Source organism: Nipponia nippon, unplaced genomic scaffold (assembly GCF_047370975.1).
Source record: "Nipponia nippon isolate SJK-2023a ecotype South Korea unplaced genomic scaffold, ASM4737097v1 scaffold_5, whole genome shotgun sequence".
Taxonomy (NCBI): Eukaryota; Metazoa; Chordata; class Aves; order Pelecaniformes; family Threskiornithidae; genus Nipponia; species Nipponia nippon.
Window position 1 is genome coordinate 59,199,045 of NW_028262369.1, and position 19,848 is coordinate 59,218,892.

General features: G+C 45.2%; 1 protein-coding gene across 4 annotated transcripts in view; it reads left to right on the plus strand.

Moving 5' to 3' along the window:
* AGAP1 (ArfGAP with GTPase domain, ankyrin repeat and PH domain 1) overlaps positions 1–19,848 on the plus strand; it is a 395,766-nt gene that overhangs the window by 80,935 nt on the left and 294,983 nt on the right. The window contains exon 1 of one of the 4 annotated variants that reach the window (XM_087731867.1): positions 8,836–10,315. The exons of 2 other annotated variants lie outside the window; for them this stretch is intronic. In XM_087731867.1, coding sequence (XP_087587993.1) covers positions 9,175–10,315 — 1,141 coding nt within the window. In that variant the 5' untranslated portion in view covers positions 8,836–9,174. Of the gene's footprint in view, positions 1–8,835; positions 10,316–19,848 lie in introns of those variants that run through there. One more of the 4 variants, XM_087731866.1, reaches the window with a different exon arrangement.

A 19,848-nucleotide genomic window follows, 5' to 3' on the forward strand; every position in this document is an offset into this window, starting at 1 on the left:
AGTACTCAACTAGATTGTGTCATTAATGACAAATTCACATGCTTCCAATATTTGTGATACAAAAGTTCAGCCAAAAGTGGTTTCTTGAGTTCCGATACGTTTTTTTCCAAACTGCAGTGCAGTGTCTTCAAGTGTGTAAATGATTTGAGGTGAAAAGTGGCCTGCCTAAAAATCAGTAACCCTGGATAGCTAGCAGGCAGGCATCTGGAAATCATCCTGCTTTGTGAGATACTGAAACATGATAAGTAATAAGCAAAAGTTGCAATCCTGAGTTTGAGAGACTGGAACTGTGTATTGATGCTGCCTGTCAGAATATTTTACTGCGTACAAGAGGGGGGATTAAAGGAAATATATGATAGTCTGAGTTAAAAAGCACTTACCTTTTAGAAAGAATAATATTTTTTGAAACTTGTGCTGTTTCTTACAGAGACAAACGTGGCTTTTATATTTTTATATTTACTAGCTGTGTATTTAAAATGAGATTCTGAAGTGACATTGTATACAAACTTTGATTATTGTTAACAGCCCCCTAAGGGAGCACAGGGTGTGTAGAAAGATGAGTTATCTTCTAGCTTATTCTTGGAAGCTTTGCCTACCGGTAGCTGAAAGGGCAGCCAGGTGACAGGAGCCGTCCTCTCAGGGTGTACCAGCTGATCATCTTCTGAACATCTATCAGATGGATGGGGTGTCTTGCTGCTGCTTTTCAATGTCTGAGGTGTTCTGTCTTAGGAGATGAAAAGAATAGCAAGCAGGTATAATACAGGTTATATTGGCAGCCTACTTAGAAGCAAATTAAAGTTACAGAATTCGTATTTCTACGAATAGTTGGATAGATGATACATTTTGGCAGCTTGGATAAAAGCTTGGATTAAAGTGGAAGCTGAGTTTTGGGATCATCCGGCATGTTGATGGCAGGGCTGCAAAGAGTGGTAACTCTTGTTCCTTTCCCAGAGGAGCAGATGAAACTGCGGTTAACTTGATATTAACACTGTAGGGGCAGAGACAATTTCTAGCAGCTCTGATGAGTGCCTCAGAATGATGATCTATAGCATTACTGCCTGCTGCCTCAGTTTTAACATTTAATGTCTGCATATGAAGTACTGTAGTGATTTGGTTTGTTTTTGTACAGTAGTCTGGTTCACCTACAGCCTTTTACTGGAGTTTGCTGACAAGTCTGTGAGCTTTTACTACCCATGCACTGAAATGCTGTGATACAGCAGAGCACAAAATGAGGATGGTTTTAATATTGGCCGTTCCATACCAAAGGCTTTGGGGGAACGACAGAATTGTAAACCAAGTTAATTATGCTGCCTTCACTGGGCAGATCTACCACTGTGAAGGTTCACCGTATAGCTATCAGGACAGGGGTACTGCATGCTTTAGTGTTTTAGCTTAAAGTATTAATGAAGGAAAAAAAATGAACTGTAGAAACTACTTTTTTATTTTTCATAGTATCATAGAATGTCCTGAGTTGGAAGGGACTGACAAGGATCATTGAGTCCAACTCCTGTCCCTGCATAGGACAACCCCAAAATTCGCACCATAGGTCTGAGGGTGCTGTCCAAAGGCTTCTTAAATGTTGTCAGGCTTGGTGCCGTGGCTACCTCCTGAGGGAGTCTGTTCCAGTGTCCCACCTAAACTTCCCCTGGCATATCTTCCTGCCATTCCCTCGGGTCCTCTTGGCTGCCAGGGAGAAGAGATCAGCTCCTGCCCCTCCTCTTCCCCTCGTGAGGAAGCTGTAGACCGCGATGAGGTCTCCCCTCAGTCTCCTCTTCTCCAGGCTGAACAGACCAAGTGACTTCAGCCGCTCCTCGTACGGCTTCCCCTCTAAACCCTTCACCATCTTTGTGGCTCTCCTCTGGACGCTCTCTAGTAGCTTCATGTCCTTTTTGTATTGTGGCACCCAAACCTGCACACAGCACTCAAGACGAGGCCGCACCAGTGCAGAGCAGAGCGGGACACTCGCCTCCCTCGACCGGCTGGCAATACAGTGCTTGGTGCACCCCAGGACATGACTGGCCCTCCTGGCTGCCAGGGCACACTGTTGGCTCACGTTCAACTTGCCATTGACCAGAACCCCCAGATCCCTCTCTGTGGGGCTGCTCTCCAACCTCTCATTCCCCAGGCTGTATGTGCATCCAGGGTTGCCATGTCCCAGGTGCAAAATCCGGCATTTGCCCTTGTTAAATTTCATACAGTTGGTGATTGCCCAGCTCTCTAATTTGTCCAGATCTCTCTGCAGGGCCTCTCTGCCATTGAGAGTGTCAACGGCTCCTCCCAATTTTGTGTCATTGGCAAACTTTGATAGGAAAACTTCAAGTCCTGTATCCAAGTCATTTATGAAGATATTAAAGAGCACTGGCCCTAAGATGGATCCCTGCAGAACCCCGCTAGTGACTGGTCGCCAGCCCGATGTAACCCCATTTACTATAACCCTTTGAGCCTGACCCGCCAGCCAATTGCTCACCCATTGCATTATGTGTTTATCCAGCTGTGTGCTGGACATTTTGTCCTGGAGGATGCTGTGAGAGACACTATAGAAACCTTTACTGAAATCCAAAAAGATTACATCGACTGGCTTCCCTTGGTCATTTTTACTGGCTCTGCTGCTTCAACTAAGTTCTATAGCAGCAAAAGGCTGCAACTCTTCTGTCAGATGACCTGATCTAAAAAAACCGTGTACTTAAAATGGGAAGATGAATCTTGTGGACTTAATTCTCTGGATGCCTGTTCATTTAGTGAGAAGGTAACTTAAGACTATCCTATTTTATTCAGTAGGAATCCAGCTGCAGTCAGGTGTTTTGTTTTTAAGCTGAAGAGAAGCAGATGGATAGGCAAAATATATTAATTGTAATGGTTCCAGCAGCTTGAGGGCAGAAAGCAGAAGGATAATTTTAGTCATGCAGAAAAACTGAAAGCTCTTTGTGCTTTTCCCCTTTAAAGAACGTCTTTTATTCTGTTCTTTTAAGTAAACTGTAGTGATGAAATCTGCCACGTTTGAGCATTAAATTATATGCAATTTGGAATTTGCTTGAAGCAGACGATAAGAGAATTTTTGAACAATATCTTTAGCATATATCATGGTTAAAAAAAAATCATAATTGATTTAACTCTTAAATGTTTTCCCATTTCCCCTTCACTCACCTTAAATAAGTGGGTATGAATCAAAGATATTTCATTCATTGTATTTATATTATAATCTAGTCTCATGAAGTATGAGACTTTTAGGCTATCAAGTGCCTAAACAAAGTATAATTTATGTGAAAGGAAGTACTAAAATCCGCACTTAGAAATTAAAAGGAAAAGTATTGTAGACTGTATGATCCCATATGGCATAATAGCCCTGGCAATAAGACACATCACCTTCCTGCAGTACCGATGACAACCTTTTGAACTTCGAAAGTACCCTGAGTTTTCCTGAGGAACCACTGTTGCAGTTGGTAGGGTTTCTGTTTAGATGCTGAGACCTTTGCCTAAGAACAGCTGTAGCTTTCCAGGACGAGTGCTTCTTATGTGTATATAAGAGCTTCTATAACACTATGTATTCATTTGGTACTGGCTGTTCTTGAAGCACTTAACCAGGTGAAGGTGATGCCTGGTACCCTGTGACCCTTCTCAGACATCTCTGCAATGGATGGGAGGCATATTTAAGGCTTATGGGCTTTGAATGGACTTGCTGCAACCTCTTTTCCCTTAAATACAGACATGAAAACATTTTATTTCTCTCCTGGTGAGAGAAAGAAAAATGATTGAGTTGCATTTTTACTGCACATCCCGTCACCCTTATTCCCTTTCCTCCTTAGCATCCAGGGTTTTTAGGACAGGAATTTGATTTCATTGACAGTAAGATCATTATTGATAGCAAATGCTGACTTCTTGCTGATGGCTGCTATTCTCTGTATTGTTGTGAGATGTCTCTGTTCTTCATCTTAGTAAAGAATTGCCTACAGTGTGTTCAGGCCTATTTTAATGGACAAGTGCATAGTGACAGAATAACACAGATCAGTGGCTTAATGCAAACCCTGTGGCTTGAGAGAGACCTTGAGTTTGGTCTCTGTATTGCTGGTACCCTCCAGCACAATGCTGTTCTCGTCCAGATGCCTTCTCTTGTTTCCTCGTTGAACACTGATCTGTAATGACAAACAGCGGATGGAGCACAGTATCACTAGAAGAGAAAAGTGAAATTGTGTCTGAATTATTGCAAAAATTGTTCAGGTGACCTAATTTTGTCTTGCACAATCAATTTGTGAAAGGAACAACTACTTGGAATGATACTGTGTGTCTAGAGTTTAACCTGCAGTGTGCAAAACCATTAAATTTAGGTCTCTCTTTCTTAGCAAGGGATGGCAAGAGCAGTGAAGATTTGAATGACTGGAAGTTGTCCGACAAAAAGCAAAACATAAGTGTATAAACAAACAGCATCACAAGGGTTGTGCACCCCTACAGCTTTCAGCAAACAGGCTAACCTGTCAAAGCTCTCTTGGGATTGAAATTTTAATGCTCAGATGCTACCGATGTATATGAGGCATGTGTTTCTCCTTGTCTGGGCTTTTACATTTGAATAGTGGTTGTGTTGAATCTGCTGGTGGGCTGTGAAATTCTTGTAAGGAATTAAGAATAAGGAATTAAAGAATTATTCAAGAGTCTTTTTGCAAAGGGTTCTTGGGGAAAGAGAAAATGCAAAGCCTATTTTAAATCACTTTTAATGATTTCAGAATTCTTTGCTTTATAAAGTCAGTACCAGTAATATTAGTTGCTTACAGTGAACCCACTTTACAGTTGTTGGAGAGTAATAATGCTTCTCCTCCCAGCATGGTCGTCTCTGGGGTGGTTCATGTCCAGCAGTCAGTGCTTGTGTGCTGGTGACCCAGTCAGCAATGATGTGAAACTCAGCTCAAGAGTATCATTCAGAATGGGAAGCAATGAATGCTGTATTCACGGGGCTCCCTCTGCGCTTTTTCTGATCATCTTTGGTTTTGTCCTTTTATTTTTTAATCTGGAGCATTTTATTTGTGGCTTCCTTTTAGCGGTGCACAGTGTTTCACTACAGATGCAGCTGCTGCTGCAGAACTGCGGTTTTAAAGTAAAGCAGGCTGTGCAAGGCAGAAGTTCATGTGAAGATTGCTTGAAGCATTTTAAAGATGTATTTGAGACACCTGTGTTACTTGTGTTTCACTGTGTGGATTAAAATAAAGGAATGGGCTTTGTTGCTGGAAATTGTGAGACTAAGTTACAGTGGAGGCTTCTGTCGTGTGGAACATGTCTATGCATTTTAAGTCATCAGGCTGGGTTTTGCTAGTTTGCTGGCAATGTTGTGAGATGAGCCAACTTCCTGTGTGAAAAATCAAAACATTATATTCCACATATTCAAAAGGCTTTACGTTGCCTCTAGAGATGCACTGGGGTTTGGTTTTGTTGCTGATAAAGGTCTTCAAAGTAGTGTAGATAGGCTTGACCTCAGCAGTAGAATGAAAAGTGGCAAATAACACCCTTTAATGGCTATGTTGAATGAGGGATTTACATGGTACTGCTTTTCAGTGTGAGTATCTTGGAAGGACAGTTTTGTCAAGCAAAATATTTTGGAGCTATTTCATGTACTTGGCAGAAGGTGGTATAGTCATTTGCAATTTTTTAGTTAGGTGGGATAAGTGAGGGATATATACTCCTGTGTCATCAGGATCTGTCGGTGAAGCCCCATGTTTATCGTGGATGTGTGTTGTGCTCTCTGCCTTCAGCTGCCTGCAGAATAAAAGGTAACTGGGAGCTGCTGCCGAGGGCCCTTCAGGACACACGGCGTAGGCTTTAAGCCAAATGAGTTGTTTGGATTGGCTGCTGTGACTTCTGGCTGCTCTTGTCCCAGGGCCCGAGGGACTTCTCCTGTTCTGGGACTGGATCTGTGCTAATTGCGTGACCGGAGGAGTAGGAGGGCAGGAGGGAATGCGCTCTTGCTGCTAAAGCCGCTGGATCTTGGCCCGACTGGGGTGGGCGCAGCGAAGCCATGCTGCGCGTGGGCTGGGAGCAGAATCCCTTGAGTTAAGGTATTGCATAGGCCTCCATGGTAACTTTGGTGCTCTTACAGAATATTAAACGTGAAATCCCTTATTCTGTGAATTATGCCCCTGCTCTGAGATACCTGATATTGCATGGCCAACTAATGACAGATTTTCTTAAAGCTGGAGTAGTTTCTTGGTCTGGTGGCAGAGAGATGACAGGTGGTGGACTTTGGACTGCCAGCAAAGTCGGTGTAATTGCAAGAAGTCTTGCAAGCAGTTGCAGGGTGGTAAGTTGTGATGAGTGGTCAGCTCGAGCAGCAGGGCAACCTCCGAGTATGACTTACTACCTGCGGAAGAGCTGTTGCAGCATCGCGAACCGATGATGGATGTAAGTGTTTTCCACCGCCGGTGCGGCTGCAGCCCAGGGACCGGAGCGCAGCCGCCCAGGGCCGCCCCGAACCCGGGCGAGCGCCGGGGGAGAGGCGCGGTGGGGTGCGCCCCGCCGCCGGGGCGCGGGGGATGCTCCGGAGAGGCTGAAGGAATGTGCCGGCTATTCGTCTGCGCTTAAAAGTGGTTGCTCCGAAGGGGTCTGTCATCCCGGCAGGATGAAAAATGGTGGATTCCGCCCCGGGTAAGAAGCCTGCTTTCCTGGAGCGGCGCGCTGCAAAGTGCGGCCCGGATTCCGCTGGAGGATGCGATCGGCAAGTCGTAAATGTCAGTGCACTACACTGCGTTACGGTGGCTGAAATCTGGTGGGTTTACGTATTTGGCACTTAGTAAAGTGTGTAAGTGTGTATCTCTTTTTTTTTTTTTTTAATTATTATTCCTGTATTTCTGTTAGACCTGTTTTTCATAAAAGGTTCTGCTCCCCCCCGACCCCCCCTTTTTTAAATACATGTTGGAAATGGCCTTTTGGATGTCAGAGAAAAGGAAAAATCTACCATCATTCTATGGTAGTGAACAAGCATTTAGAAGGAACTGGAAACTCTTTTCAGGCTGGTCAAGTGTGAGCTCCTGTTGGGTTGGTCTTAAGACTTTTTCTCTAGGGCTGCATTTGCAGCTGGTCTTGGTCAGGTATCTGCTGCAGGTATGTGTACAAATCTATTCATCACTGAATAGAGCACAGATGAATAATAAATGTTAATTACTCAGTGTTAAAGACAACAGCATCTGTCATATCTGGAGAAGTGATTTAAATCAGCAGTTCGCTGTGTTCCAACTGGTAATCGATCCGCAGCATGTGTTGCAGGATCCCAGTGTCATCAATAAGCTAATGTGTATAATAGCTGTAACCCAGAGCATCCCTTATTCTTGGGCGCATCTGGTGTGCAAATACAGCTCCCCACCTGGAAATGGTCCTGAGGGCACGTCCTGCCCAGCTTATGCCACGCGTGTCTCGTGGTCTGGAACCGTGGTACTCCTCTGGGGTGCACCCACGTAGAAGCTCTGCCTCTTCTCTCGTCTCTTCTGGCTGGTTTTTGAAGCCATCTTGGGAGTGAATTGCCATGACAGCTTTGGGGTTCTCTTCTGTTTCGGTTACGTTTTCGCTTTCCTTCTTTTTTTACATGTTTACTGCTTTTGAACCTTAGCAGCAGTGGTAAAAGATGTTTGATTGTAGACTTGGAAGGGATGTACAAAGCAGTTGAAGGTAGTTTTTGAAGATTGACTTTTAAAGCATATTATGCATGGGACCTAGAAACCTTATTCCTGATATTGTTTAACTTCTGGTGTCTGCCATCGTGGCTAACGAGTGACTTTTTTTAATGTGGGCCTCTATTGGTTGTGAATGACTTCAGCATCCCTGATCTGGACTGCTTGAGAACTGGCAAGCAGGCTGTGAAAGGAGTGCATATCACACTGTCTTCCAGCTCTGTAAGAAAACCCAGCGTCTGTTGAAACGAGTGGTTGTGAAGGATATGGTAGGTCAGAGGTTTTTTCATGACCAACCACACAGTAATATGGCTTTTTAGTTGTGCAAAGTGTTATGGTTAACAAACATTTATTAAGGATAATCACAGTTGTCACAGATGAAAAAATAAATCAATTCTGGTTAATTTTGACTCTCTGTTGTCAAGGAGGCGGTGCCGCCCTCTATTCACCCTACATCGAGATCCCGGGTGGGATGCACAGCAGACGGAGCTCAGGTGGGGTCCAAGTCTTGGTGCCGTTCGTGGGCAATGTTTGCCTTGCCCTTGCGTGGGCCCGGATAAACCCTCGGCCGGTTGGCTGGGAAGCGTCGGGTGTAGCTACACCGCTCCCCTTCGGAGGGTAGATGCGGAAGAGGAAAAACAAGCGGTGCGTGAGAGACACCTCTTCCTCCAGCGCCTCCCGCCGCCGGCGCGTCGTGCCTCGCCGCTCTCCTCCCGCTCCTGGGCGGGCGGGACTCCAGTCCGGCGCTTGGGCGAGCCCCGGCTGCCGCGGCCGAGCGCGGCCCGCCCCCGCCCCCCCCCCCCCGCCCCGCCGCTGCGCCGCGCTGCCCGCCCAGGGGCGTGCGCCTCGGGGCCGGGCGCCTCTGCACCCGCTGCGGGTGGGAACGGCGGCGTTTTCGTTTCCAAACGGGCCCCCTTCCAGCCCGGCCGGGGCAGCAGGCTGCCGGGCTGACGCTGCCCGCCTCGCCTCCGTCCTGAGGACGGAGATTAATCGGATTTACCCGGCGGAGGGGAAAAAAAGGACGCCAGATCCGCAAACGTGCAGCCTTGCTGTAAACAATGAAATTGAAGGCTGCTGCTGCTCTAATCCCCTGAATACCGGACCGCGCTTCTCCCCAGCAATGCATTTTGGGATCCGCAGGAGGATGCGTGCGGCTGCTGCATGGATTTAACTCGTCCCTCGATGCCTCCTCGGAAGGGGCCGGGCGCGCTGCCTGGCGCTTACATGGACGCCGTCCGCCGGCGGGGAGCGGTGCCGGAGCGGAGCTGCCGCCGCTGAAGCGGGGCCGCCTGACCCCGCCGCAGCCGCGGCGTGCAGCGGGGTGACTCCCCGAGCGGGGTGTGACACCGGAGCATTTTTTAATTTATTTTATTTTTTTTTTTATCGGGTTGCAGTGGTTTGCGGTTCTGCATTTCGGTTCGCGCTTCCAGAAACCCCCGTCTCTCCCGCACCTCTATCTGCGGCGGCGGGCACGCTGCGATGCCCGGGCCGGGCGCTGCTGCCTGAGCGGGGGAGAGCAGCGGGGGCAGACATGTATCTTCTGGACAGCAGCGAGCCGCCGGCCGCCGCCGCCTCTCCGGAGAGGATGCAGCGGGGGACCCCCCCGAGGAAAACCGTCTACCGCATCTCCGTGACCATGGTGAAGAAGGAGCTGCTGGGGCCGGAGAGCGGCCACCCCAGCCCAGAGCTGCCCCGCCGCGGGCGGCGCGGGGGGAGCCGGGCGCCGGGCTCCTCCAGCCTCACCAGGGCCGGGCTGCTGCTGGTGGAGGAGGAGGAGGGCGAGGAGGAGGGCGAGGAGCGGGACCGGGTCCCCAGCCCCTGCGGCTTCCGCAACTTCAGGACCCTCAGCACCGGGCAGCTGGAGCTGGGCCGCCTCAAGGTGCCGCGGAGAGCGGGGCAGCCCTTCCCCGCCGAGCTCGCCCTCGGCGGGCCGCGGGGCAGCCCTTCCCCGGAGGGCAGCGGCCGGGAGCCGGCGGCCACCTGTGGCGGGGCTGGAGCCGCAGCCTCCCCCGGGGAGGAGGACGGGGGGCCGGGGGCCCGCGGCCCGCCCTCAGGCCCCTCGGGCGAGGCCCCGCAGGCGGGGGAGCGGGGGCAGAGCCCCTGGCGGCAGCCGGGCCTGCTGCGGCGGAGCTTCAGCTTCAGGCACTGGAGCGGCGGGGGGGAGCTGCCGCGGGTGCGGGCGCTGGGCCGGGTGCGGCGGCACAGCAGCTCCGGCTGCCTCCCCGGGCCGCCGCCGAGCCAGGGGGACGGGCCGCGGGGCTCGCCGCCCGCCGTCGCCGCCGCCGTCGTCCCCGTCGCTCCCCCCGTCCCCCCCGAGAAGCGCAACACGCTGGACGTCGGCGAGGTGCTGAGCCAGGCGGACCCGCTCTCCCAGCTGGAGCGCTGGGAGCGCAGCAAGAGCAAGAACCGGACTCTGGATAACAGCGACCTGCAGCGGCTCTCGGAGCGGCTGGGGCGGGAGGGCCCCGCCGCCGCCCAGGAGCACCGGCTGCTGCGCTTCTTCAGCGGCATCTTCGCCCGCAGGGACGGCACCTCCGCCCTCTTCGGCAGCCCCCACGGGCGGTCCCCCCGCAGCAGCTTCTCCAGGTCCAGGGCTTATTTTAGCAGCCTCAGGAGAGCCACCGTGGATATGCAGTCTAGCTCCGAGAGCATCAACGGGTCCCCCTACAAAGGTGCCCTTCCTTCTCTCATCCGGGGGGGTATTTGCTCCAAAGCTCTGCCTCGGTGGTAAAGGGTGGTGGGGTAAAATGGCCTTTATGGGTGAGGAGAGGGAGATGCTGTGCTGGGATACGTGGCGGTTGTATGCAGTAGCAGATATGGCGTGTTTTTAAATGTGTGCTAGTGCTTTCTTCTCAGCTGCATTGCCCAGCAGCTCTGATGGGGGCAGGTTAGGCTGTGTGCCTCCTGGACCAAAAAGCGGTCTCTGGGTCGTTTGTGCATTCTAGGACAGCTGAGCGAGGCAAGTGTAGCTCGTTTAATTATGGAGTGGAAGCTGAACTCCAGTGCTGCTGTATGTAGGTCACTGGGTGGCCCAGTGCCGCGCAACACTGGGACTTTCCCATTTTGGAAAGACTTTTGTAATCCTAAAGATGGGTTATGGTGGGCAGAAATATGCCTGCTTGCTTTGGAGGAGTAGGTGAATACTGGTGTATATGTATCGTAAACCCTAAATCTTTTCTGTCTCAAAAGAACTAAAACGGAGCGTGATATTTTTTAAAAACACAGCACAAATTCAGAAGCTGTGCTCTTTGAATTATTTTATATAGCTGCGTACAAATCTTTAACTAGCCGAAGTGTTGCTGACGCTGGATGGAAATCAGATTGGGAATTTTGGGGTTCGTGAATCCCTAGGATGCAAGAAACACTTGAAAATTATCCTTACTGTGGGGTGGACGTCAAGAGCTGACAAGCTGCTTTCTGTGAGGATCTGAAAGGATCACGGTATCTTTGACTGGGACGCGTTAAACCAGAAATGCTGGTTGTGGAGCTTCCTTGTAAGATGGCATGCTTTCTTCCTAGCTGTGCTTTTCAAATCTTTAATAGGTATCTGTGATGAAACATTTAACTAGTAATTACAGTAGCCTTTGAGCACTAAGTGCTTATCAAAGTGGTAAATGATCTGTAAGTTGCTGCTTTTCTAAAAATACAATTCTCATTTAGAAGGGTTAAGCTTTCTGTAAGGCCCAGGTACAGCAGAGGATGTTGTAGAATTGGGCCAGGGTGGTTTATTGTGGGGAAGCAATAGCAGGAGATGCTTCGCGATGGTACCAGCCCCTAACAGATCCAGAAGCCCTGCTGCGAGTGGAGTATGCCCGGAGTTTGAGGCACGAGGAGCAAAGCCAAATATTTAGACCTAGTAACTGAGGATTGTAATATTTTATTGATGTAGCGGCATTCATGTGGGCTTACAATAATCTTGCCGGAAATTGTGGTCTGACCTTGGTTAAAGTTTGAGGTAACCACAACAGAGAGTTACCTCATACAACTATTTATGCCTGTCCCGTGCCAATATGCTTAAACTGTTACTCTCTATTTTAACAGTGTACAGTCATATACTTGGAGCACAGTCCTTTCAGCCCGGGATAAGTTGAAGATTTCAGTTAATCACTAACCAATGATACGCAGCATTAAGAAGTTCCAGGGAGTTTTTTTCTTGTATGTTCTAGTATCAAATTTATGTGGTGAAAATAAGGTTTGAGGCTTGTTTTCCAGAAAATGCGTCCTGGGACCAGCAGTGTGGTTACAGGTTGGTAGCGGTGTTGCAGGCTTGCGTTATGGGTTATGCTCTGCCACTTTCTCCCTTTTTCCAGAGAAGTGCAGTTTAGGCTTTTACTATCAGAAAAAGCCTGTGCGCAGTTTCAGCTGTTGCTTATTGGTGTCCTCCAGAAAGTGTAAGTTTTAAACTATTTTGTCTTTAATTTCCTCTACTATTTCTTAAGAAGAAAAGCTTCATGAGATCTTAGGATTAGTGTGCCAAATACATTTTAATATTTTAAGATTGTAATGAGCTGCTATTCAGCCAAGACTGTGTATTGTGCTTCTTTAGTTGATGTGAAATTGGTATGGTCTTGATAGTCCTGTGCCTAGATTTTGGAGTAATCATGGAGACACAGGTCGAATCTTGATTTTAATGTGTTGGTCCCCCAAAAATAAGTTTTATTACTTGGAACTTGCTTCCCTTGTGCCATTGGTATTCTGCATGTTTGGTGCTGTGTGCAAGTTACTTGACTTTTGTACTTTGTGTACAAGTCCTGCCTAAGGACTGTAGAGAAAGTAGAAGTTTTAAACTGTGTACTTGTTGGCATTTTCAACTTGAAATAATCAACATCTGGGTAATGATATTTCTTGAAAATCTGTTCCTAACTACCTTAGTCAGGTAATATACTTTTGAACAAGCTGAAGTTACAGAATTTTTAAAGCAAAAGAGTAAAGAATATTTACATGTTTTTGATGTTACTGAGTTTTACTTATGCTGTGAAGAGGGTAAAGGTTGATTTTGGGGTGGGGAGGGGGGAGTTATTCTTCATAGTGTCAGTAAACTGTCTTTTGACATCAAGCATTTTCCTTTTTTACTTGCAAACCCCATTTGCCCTGGCATTGTTGGCCTCAAGTCCCAGGTAAGCAGCAATTCCCAAGGCTCTTGTTAGCAGTGGGGGGGGGTAGGGGCTTCAAACACCTACTTCCCAGCTAAGGTGAACTATACAGTTCCAGGTGTTGATCAAATTTCTTTTAACTTTTAAAAGAAGAAAAGCTGAAGGTGTGGGTGGGGAAGACAAAGCGGCCTATCTGCCAGCTGGGCTGGTGCCTATCTTTTGCCTATTGTTCATGGTCTCCACTTTTGCAAGGACCACAACATACTAATGTAATGTCTTCTAGACTATGGAGGTGATGTTATAAGCTTTTTTTCTTCATGGCTAGCTTTGTGTTAAAAAAATGTAAGTGTTTTTGTCCATTTTGAAATAATCGTTATAAAGTGGACTGATTCTGTACCAATGCTGCTATTCTAATGTCAGAGTGTTTTTCCATCTAAATATCAAACAATGAGGTTTGAAGTTCATTTGTCTCGGATTGTAGTAGTCACGTCTTGGTACTCAACCTGTTAATTCATTTATTTGAAACAAGAAAAGTTCTTAGGTATTCACCATCACCACCCCCGAAAAAAAAGAGAAACTTCCATAAATTTCAAGTCAGGGAAGCAAGAGAAGCTATTTTTGCCTTAAAATTATTTAGGAGAACTTGTCAAGGGAAATGTTGTTTCTCACGTAAACTTTTTTCCCCTTGAAGTCTTCACGATTCTTTCATAATGAGAGGAACTGTTGCTGCTCTGGAGGAGGAGGATGGCTCTGGGGCAGTGAGGTTTTAAAATAGCAATTTCTTTTTCAGTGGTTCTCACTTGATGCTTTTGTTTTGAGATAAATTTGTTTGAATAACCCCTCTTTAGGATATATTAAGCAGATTTGTGAATAAAAATTGTAGACTATCAAAAGGAGTATCATTCTAATATGATAAACTGCTCTTTTGAGTTTTTTCCCCCTGAGGTTTGAGAGGAGTTAGTTTTAAGCTCTTATCTCAAATTCTCTGCAGTTTATAGCCATGGGAAGTAAAGGGAAGCTGACAAGTGATCTCTGTTGGAGGCCTCCAGTCTTTTCTTGCAAAGCTTCGCTTGAGATAATTCTCGTTAGTTCTGTGTCATCTCTTGCTTGTTACCCTGGTACGGTCGCCACTCTTTTATGCTGCTGGCATTTCCAGCACCAGCCCAGTAAACTTTCTGTGCACTCATACGGGTGAGCAGGCAAAGCTTTGATGCACATGAAATTTGGGCAATATGATGCAAATGTCCCATATTGAAACTGGTCCCGCGTCGTTCCCCATCTTGTAGCTGAAAGTTTTTGGTGATGTGCTGGTATAAGCATATTCTTTTTCAGCACTGGAGAGTCCCTTTCTTTAATGGACTAAAAGTCTTCTAGGACTCTCCTAGCTGTTTCAGTTATTGTAAGTGAGCGTTATCTAGACATTGTTATGAAAATAAAATCTAGCAGATAAATATATTGCAATTGGGGTTAAGCGTTATCTAAGCGGGTTTTTTATTATTATTTATTGGGTAGGACTTGTGTCAAGCAAAATGAATGCCAGCTGCACGATACAGCCAGATCAGCCAGATGATTAAGAACTGAACTGGTATTAAGGTCACTGGCTGAATTAGAGAATGAGATGGGTTAATGTTTGCACAATATTGAAGTGTATGCCAGATGCTGGCAGTCATGGTCTTTGTTTTTCTGTTAAAATTGAAAAGAAATGTAGAATTTTAATGTTGCTCTATATTAACTTGACAGCTAAATGCCTAATGGCGGTAATGGGTAAGTTTCTCGGGACAGATCACCAAGTACTTCTGTAAAAGCGTTGTGCAGGCATTCATCTCCATTCTCTCACAAACCAAGCTCTCAATTAAACTAGCATACTTCTTGTTTTGCCAGAGATCTGCCTGTTTACCACTGTAGGTAACAATGTTGTGTTGATCTAATGAAGCTCATGTAGATGACCAAAACACAATTTGTACAAGGAAAATAAGCATTTAAAACATGATATTCTTGTTCCTTTCCTCCTAATTATTTGCCCTGAATTTGAGGGTGAATAGTGTGGCAAGAAGGATAAGGTTACTCTGGAACTGTTTCCTAATCCTAGTGAGTCTAGAGTTAATGACTGAGCATTTGTTTTTTCACAAGTGGAGTCTGTATGTGGGGTAATGTGTGAGCTCTTTTCTGAGACCGAAGGAAGGGTTTAAGTTGCTCATAGTTGCTCCAAATAGAGGAAAATTTCAAACTTTGTTGGTACAGCCATTAATAATTCTTTACTGGATGTAACGGTCATTTTGCCCTAGAAAATGGAATCACTTGTATCAGATGCTGAACCCTTTTTCTCTTCAGGAGTTACGCAGCCAGAACTTCCAAGTTTCAAAGCAGTATGTCACACGTGACACAATGTCAGCTCATTACTAGAGTTGCATTCAGATCTTAAGTTTCCTAGATCACCACTGAAGAATCACTTGGGTGTATTTTGAGTGAGCCGTTTGATGCTACTGTGCTGATGATGACCACTTCTGGTTTAATGCCGATCGCTGAAGTACCACTATCCAGTTACCAAATGACTTGTGTAAGATGATAGCTGAAATAGCATATAACTGTTGTTTTCTTTGGCATGGTTATAGCCTTAGAAATAGAAATTTGGAAAGCAGAGAGTGAGTGCAAATCTCTTTCAAATGACTGCATATTCATTTTTGCTTTGAGCTGCATAGGGTTAAAAAAAGTCATTAATGCAGACTATTAATGTAATAGTGTTGCTTTTGATAATTGGTGTTAGGATTTCCCCTAGGCAACTGCAGTAAACACACAGTGAAAGGCAGTTTCTGCCAAAAAATACAGAATGGGCTTTTTTATGTGTGAGGAAAAAGAAATGTCAGTATATTGAACTTGAGAAACTATCGTCTATTCTGTTCATGAAAAGCATCCAACATAAAGCTATTATCTTGATGGAAGTTTAAAATAGGGCGTTTGATGATTTTGATGTTTCAGACTGGTATATAATGACAGTGTTTGACAAATACTTGTGCTTTATTGACAAAATAGTACCAAATGTTTTCTTACAACAAGACAGGCGACAAATACCATCAAGATAATAAGCATACAGTGCAGTGTAGCTTCCTAGGATGATTTTTTTTTTTTTTTTTTTTTTACTAATCACAGAAGACATTAATAAAACTTAAGTGCTGGGTCTTGTTATTTATTGAGGTTTTCTTTGGGGATAAGAAGGCAAGCAAGGCGGAGAGACCTGGCTTTCCATGCTGCAGCTGTTGATCTTCAGTAACAGCTGTAATCGGTTTGGAACGCGCAGGGACTCAGGGCAACACATTCGTCATGAGGGTTAGTTTCTGCGTTGGTTAGTAGTCTTGAAAATCTTAATCAGTCTAATTTGAAGGAATATTTGTGGCGTGGGTTCACTTAAGCTGACATTTAACTTCATGGATAGCGCTTGTTTTCGTATGTTTCGGCTTCCTTACTTTGAGGTTGCACAGACGAAGATGTAAAGGTCACTTGTCTGAAGTTATAACACAGAGTAAATCTCTAAGTGTATTGAGACATTACAGAACGGTCTTTATGAGGAACGTCCCTAGGATCTGGCCATAATGTCAGACACAGTAATGGTGATTTATGAGGTAGGCACATCTGTATTTCCTGGTTGTAAATATTCCACTTGGGTGGTATACAAAGTTATATCTAATTGATATGGGAAATGTTACTTGTAAATTACCCGAGACCCATTATTTGTAACTTTATTTTCACTAGCTTATAGATAGAACTATTAAATTAAATATAAAAATTCAGCAGTGTCGGTTCTAGTTACATCAAACAACTTTTATTTTTAGATGAATTGATGATGTGTCTCAACTCCTGAGCTTGGTGAAGTTAATTTCAGCCTTGGACGTACTTATTAAGAAATAATGTGGAAGTTTCTTGGAAAGATCCTAGTCTTAGCAAAGGGTTCTTGTTCTTCACAGCGCCCAAAATGCAGTGTGGTTTGAATGCCTGTGAGCTACACTTCCATTTTGTGAACGAAGTCCCATAGCAGACCTTTCCTTCTTGGAAGTGTTAGATGCTGTTGTTTTGCAACTTAGATATGAAGGGGAGCTCAAATACTCTGCTGGCTGCTGCCAGCTCCTGGCACTTCCAAGTTATTTATAATACCTCTTTACTTGTTTGCATGTATTTGTCAGTCGGCTTGTCTGGCTGGTTTCATAGAGAATCTGGATTCCTAAAAATACTGTTTTACTTGTGTTGGACTTTGTGTGTATATACATACACATGTGTGGTTTTTGAGAAGAGGATTCTGTAACACTGGTGCAATTTTGTTCATCTTATTCCCATGCAAACAGTTGCTTAATGGCAGTGCTTATGTATTAAACGTAAGGGAAAACTATTTTAAAAAGTGGGCGCTAAACCACTTAGTGCGGTTGTATTTGTGATTGTGTTTGTAAGGATATGTAACGCATCTATGAAGATGCACTCACTCCTTAGTGTCTCCGCTGCTTTCTGTGGGTGCGTATGTTATTTGGGTCTTAAGAGCATGACGTTTCATCTGTCTTGATGTGAAATTAATGAGTTACTGCTTACTCTCACTATTAAGTGGTACTTCATTTTTTTAGATTGAACCCTGAAAAATTGGTGGCCCTTAGCACTGCTAGTGTTGCTATTATGGAGCGTTCTTGCAGAGATGATGGTCTCCCCGTAGCTCCCGAAACCCAGAGCCTTCTTTGGGATGAGTGTCAGAATGACATACCGCCTGAAACATCTCCTGCTCTTCCAGGGCTGTTACTGCATTTGTATTGGGGGTAGACTGCCTGGGAAACTGGGATGTTGACCTGACTGTTCCTTATGCAACATCCTAATTCAGAAGCTCTTCTGTTCAGCAATACAGAAATATTTATGTTGGCAAGGCAACAGCTTTTCTGTCTCAGTCTCTGCATCCTGCAGGGAAAAAAATCATTTTGTGCTCATGGAGGATACAAGGTTTAACTTTTCTGTAGTTTTAATTATTGAAGCTGTTAAAATTGAATGTGCATTGCTCTTTACAACTTTCAGGGGATTGTGCTCAGGACTGGGAGAGAAATTAGATTTTTCTTTTTTCCTAACCTGACTTGAGTAGAAAATCACCCATTTTGCCACATCGTCAGCCACAGATTGTTGGTTTCCGTGCTCAGGCTGCTCTTCCTCACAGTCTAGTATGGCAGATGGTTACTGGCTGTCACTGATGTCGCTTTCACTGGGTATGTCCTCTTGTCCCCTCCTCTTCAGCTGTCCTCTGTCTCCATTAAAGTACTCTGCTATAATTCCTGTCTTAAAGTTTATTTTAGTTTACTTCTAATTTCCTTTCTAGTCCTTTATAGAAAACCTTGTTGCCCCAAGTATTGTCATGGTAGAAAATACATACATACAAGTAACTTTTTCCAACCAATCCATGGTTTTACGCACTGACTCCAATCTTCATTCCTTGAAGATGAAGGTGGTGTTTTTCACTAAATAGCTAAAAGTCTTGTTATCTAGTGATAGTGCTCAGGTGGGAGACAAATCCATCTGTGTCTGTCTTTAATTTTCCTGTGAAGGGACGGCAGGTTATTCTGCCTGTTTCTGGAGTTGGCTTCAGACTTCGGTGACTACAGATGCTGGACAGGGAAAATCTCAGTATGAATGCTTTCCCTGTTGAAAAAGTTACTCTGCTTTAACCTTTTGATTAGAGTCAATCTGAAGCTAAACTAAGCAACTACATTTATTTTCAAACAGGTATGATTCTGTGTATTGTCAGGGAACCCTCTAGGTGTGTGTAGTATGCTTCATAACACATGTGGGTAGGCAGGTGTCGGTGGTGCCATGTAGAGCGAGTACAAGTATGAGCATGCCTTCTTCCAGAGGTGAACGTTCCTTGAACTATTCATCTGGCTTTGCTAGTCCCTCGTCTTTGTGTTTCCCATCTTTAAAAAGTCATACAGATGGGCTGTCAGTGACTAGTGCATGTTCTTAAAACTGAACCTCAGCTGCTGAATGTCTGCTGCTGCTGCTTTGTAAACGGGAAAGCTTTTGCTGAAGACAAACGCAGGCCTTATTTTATTTAGGAGGAGTGCGGGAGGTATTTAAAATACTGGGTCAAAAGCACTTGAAAGCTTCTGTCTGCCTACTTTTGATCTCCAAGTTACAGTGTAGCTAGAAATGTGTTCAGGTTGCCCAGCTCCACTGCAGTTGCTTGGAGGAATGCAACTGTTCTGCTGCTGTGGTGGTTTTTTTCTTCCCCCCATATGATAGCTAGCCATGCCTCTCCACCTTCTGATGGTAGCTTTGTGCTACAGGCAAAGTGCTGATGGTTTCTTGTAATTTCTTCAAGTGAGAAATGAGTCTGGTGCTATGGTGTTATGTACTCACACCAGTGCTTTGAGAAACTATGAATTTGATCCAGAGTTTGACACCCAATAGTCCTGTTTTTCTGCTGAGGTAACTCAGTGAAGTGTGTTTTCAAGTGAAATGTTTTTCAAACTATTACTTCATGTGGTTACTTCACAGAAGTGACAGCCATAGATTTTTTTTATTTTTTTTTAATTATTATAAAGGATGCTTGGTTCAATGTCCTCAGTATGCCTTGCATGTTGACTGCCAGTCTCCTAGTACAAAAGATGTCCTTGCTTGTTAAATTTAACAATGAAAAATCTGTTTTAATAAGAAAAGGCTGATTTCTGTCCTCAGGAGAAAGTATTATTTTTTTTTATTTTGTCCTATTGGCAATGAAGTTCCTCAGATTTACAGCATTGTATTTGGCAGGCTTGTGATATTCAAGAGTTAACACGAGTGGCACCGCACTAGAGAAGTTTTCATTTCCATGCAGAGTTGTGCATTGCAGGATTGTTTCCCAAGTGTCAAAGGAAGGAGACAACATTGAAGGACTTTTTCTGAAAAAGACGTTTTGAAAGCAGTGGTTAAAAGTCCACGGGAGTGAACGGCCTTGCAGAGAGTGCTGTCTCTGTTCTAGGTGTAACTGTGCCAGACAGCTCTCAAAGGTGGCCTCGGCTATTCACACCCACCTTCCAGAAACCAAATCAATAACATACCTCACGCTTTGGATACTGGTGAGAAAGCAGAAGCTTGGAAATGTGAGACGTGGTTAGTTT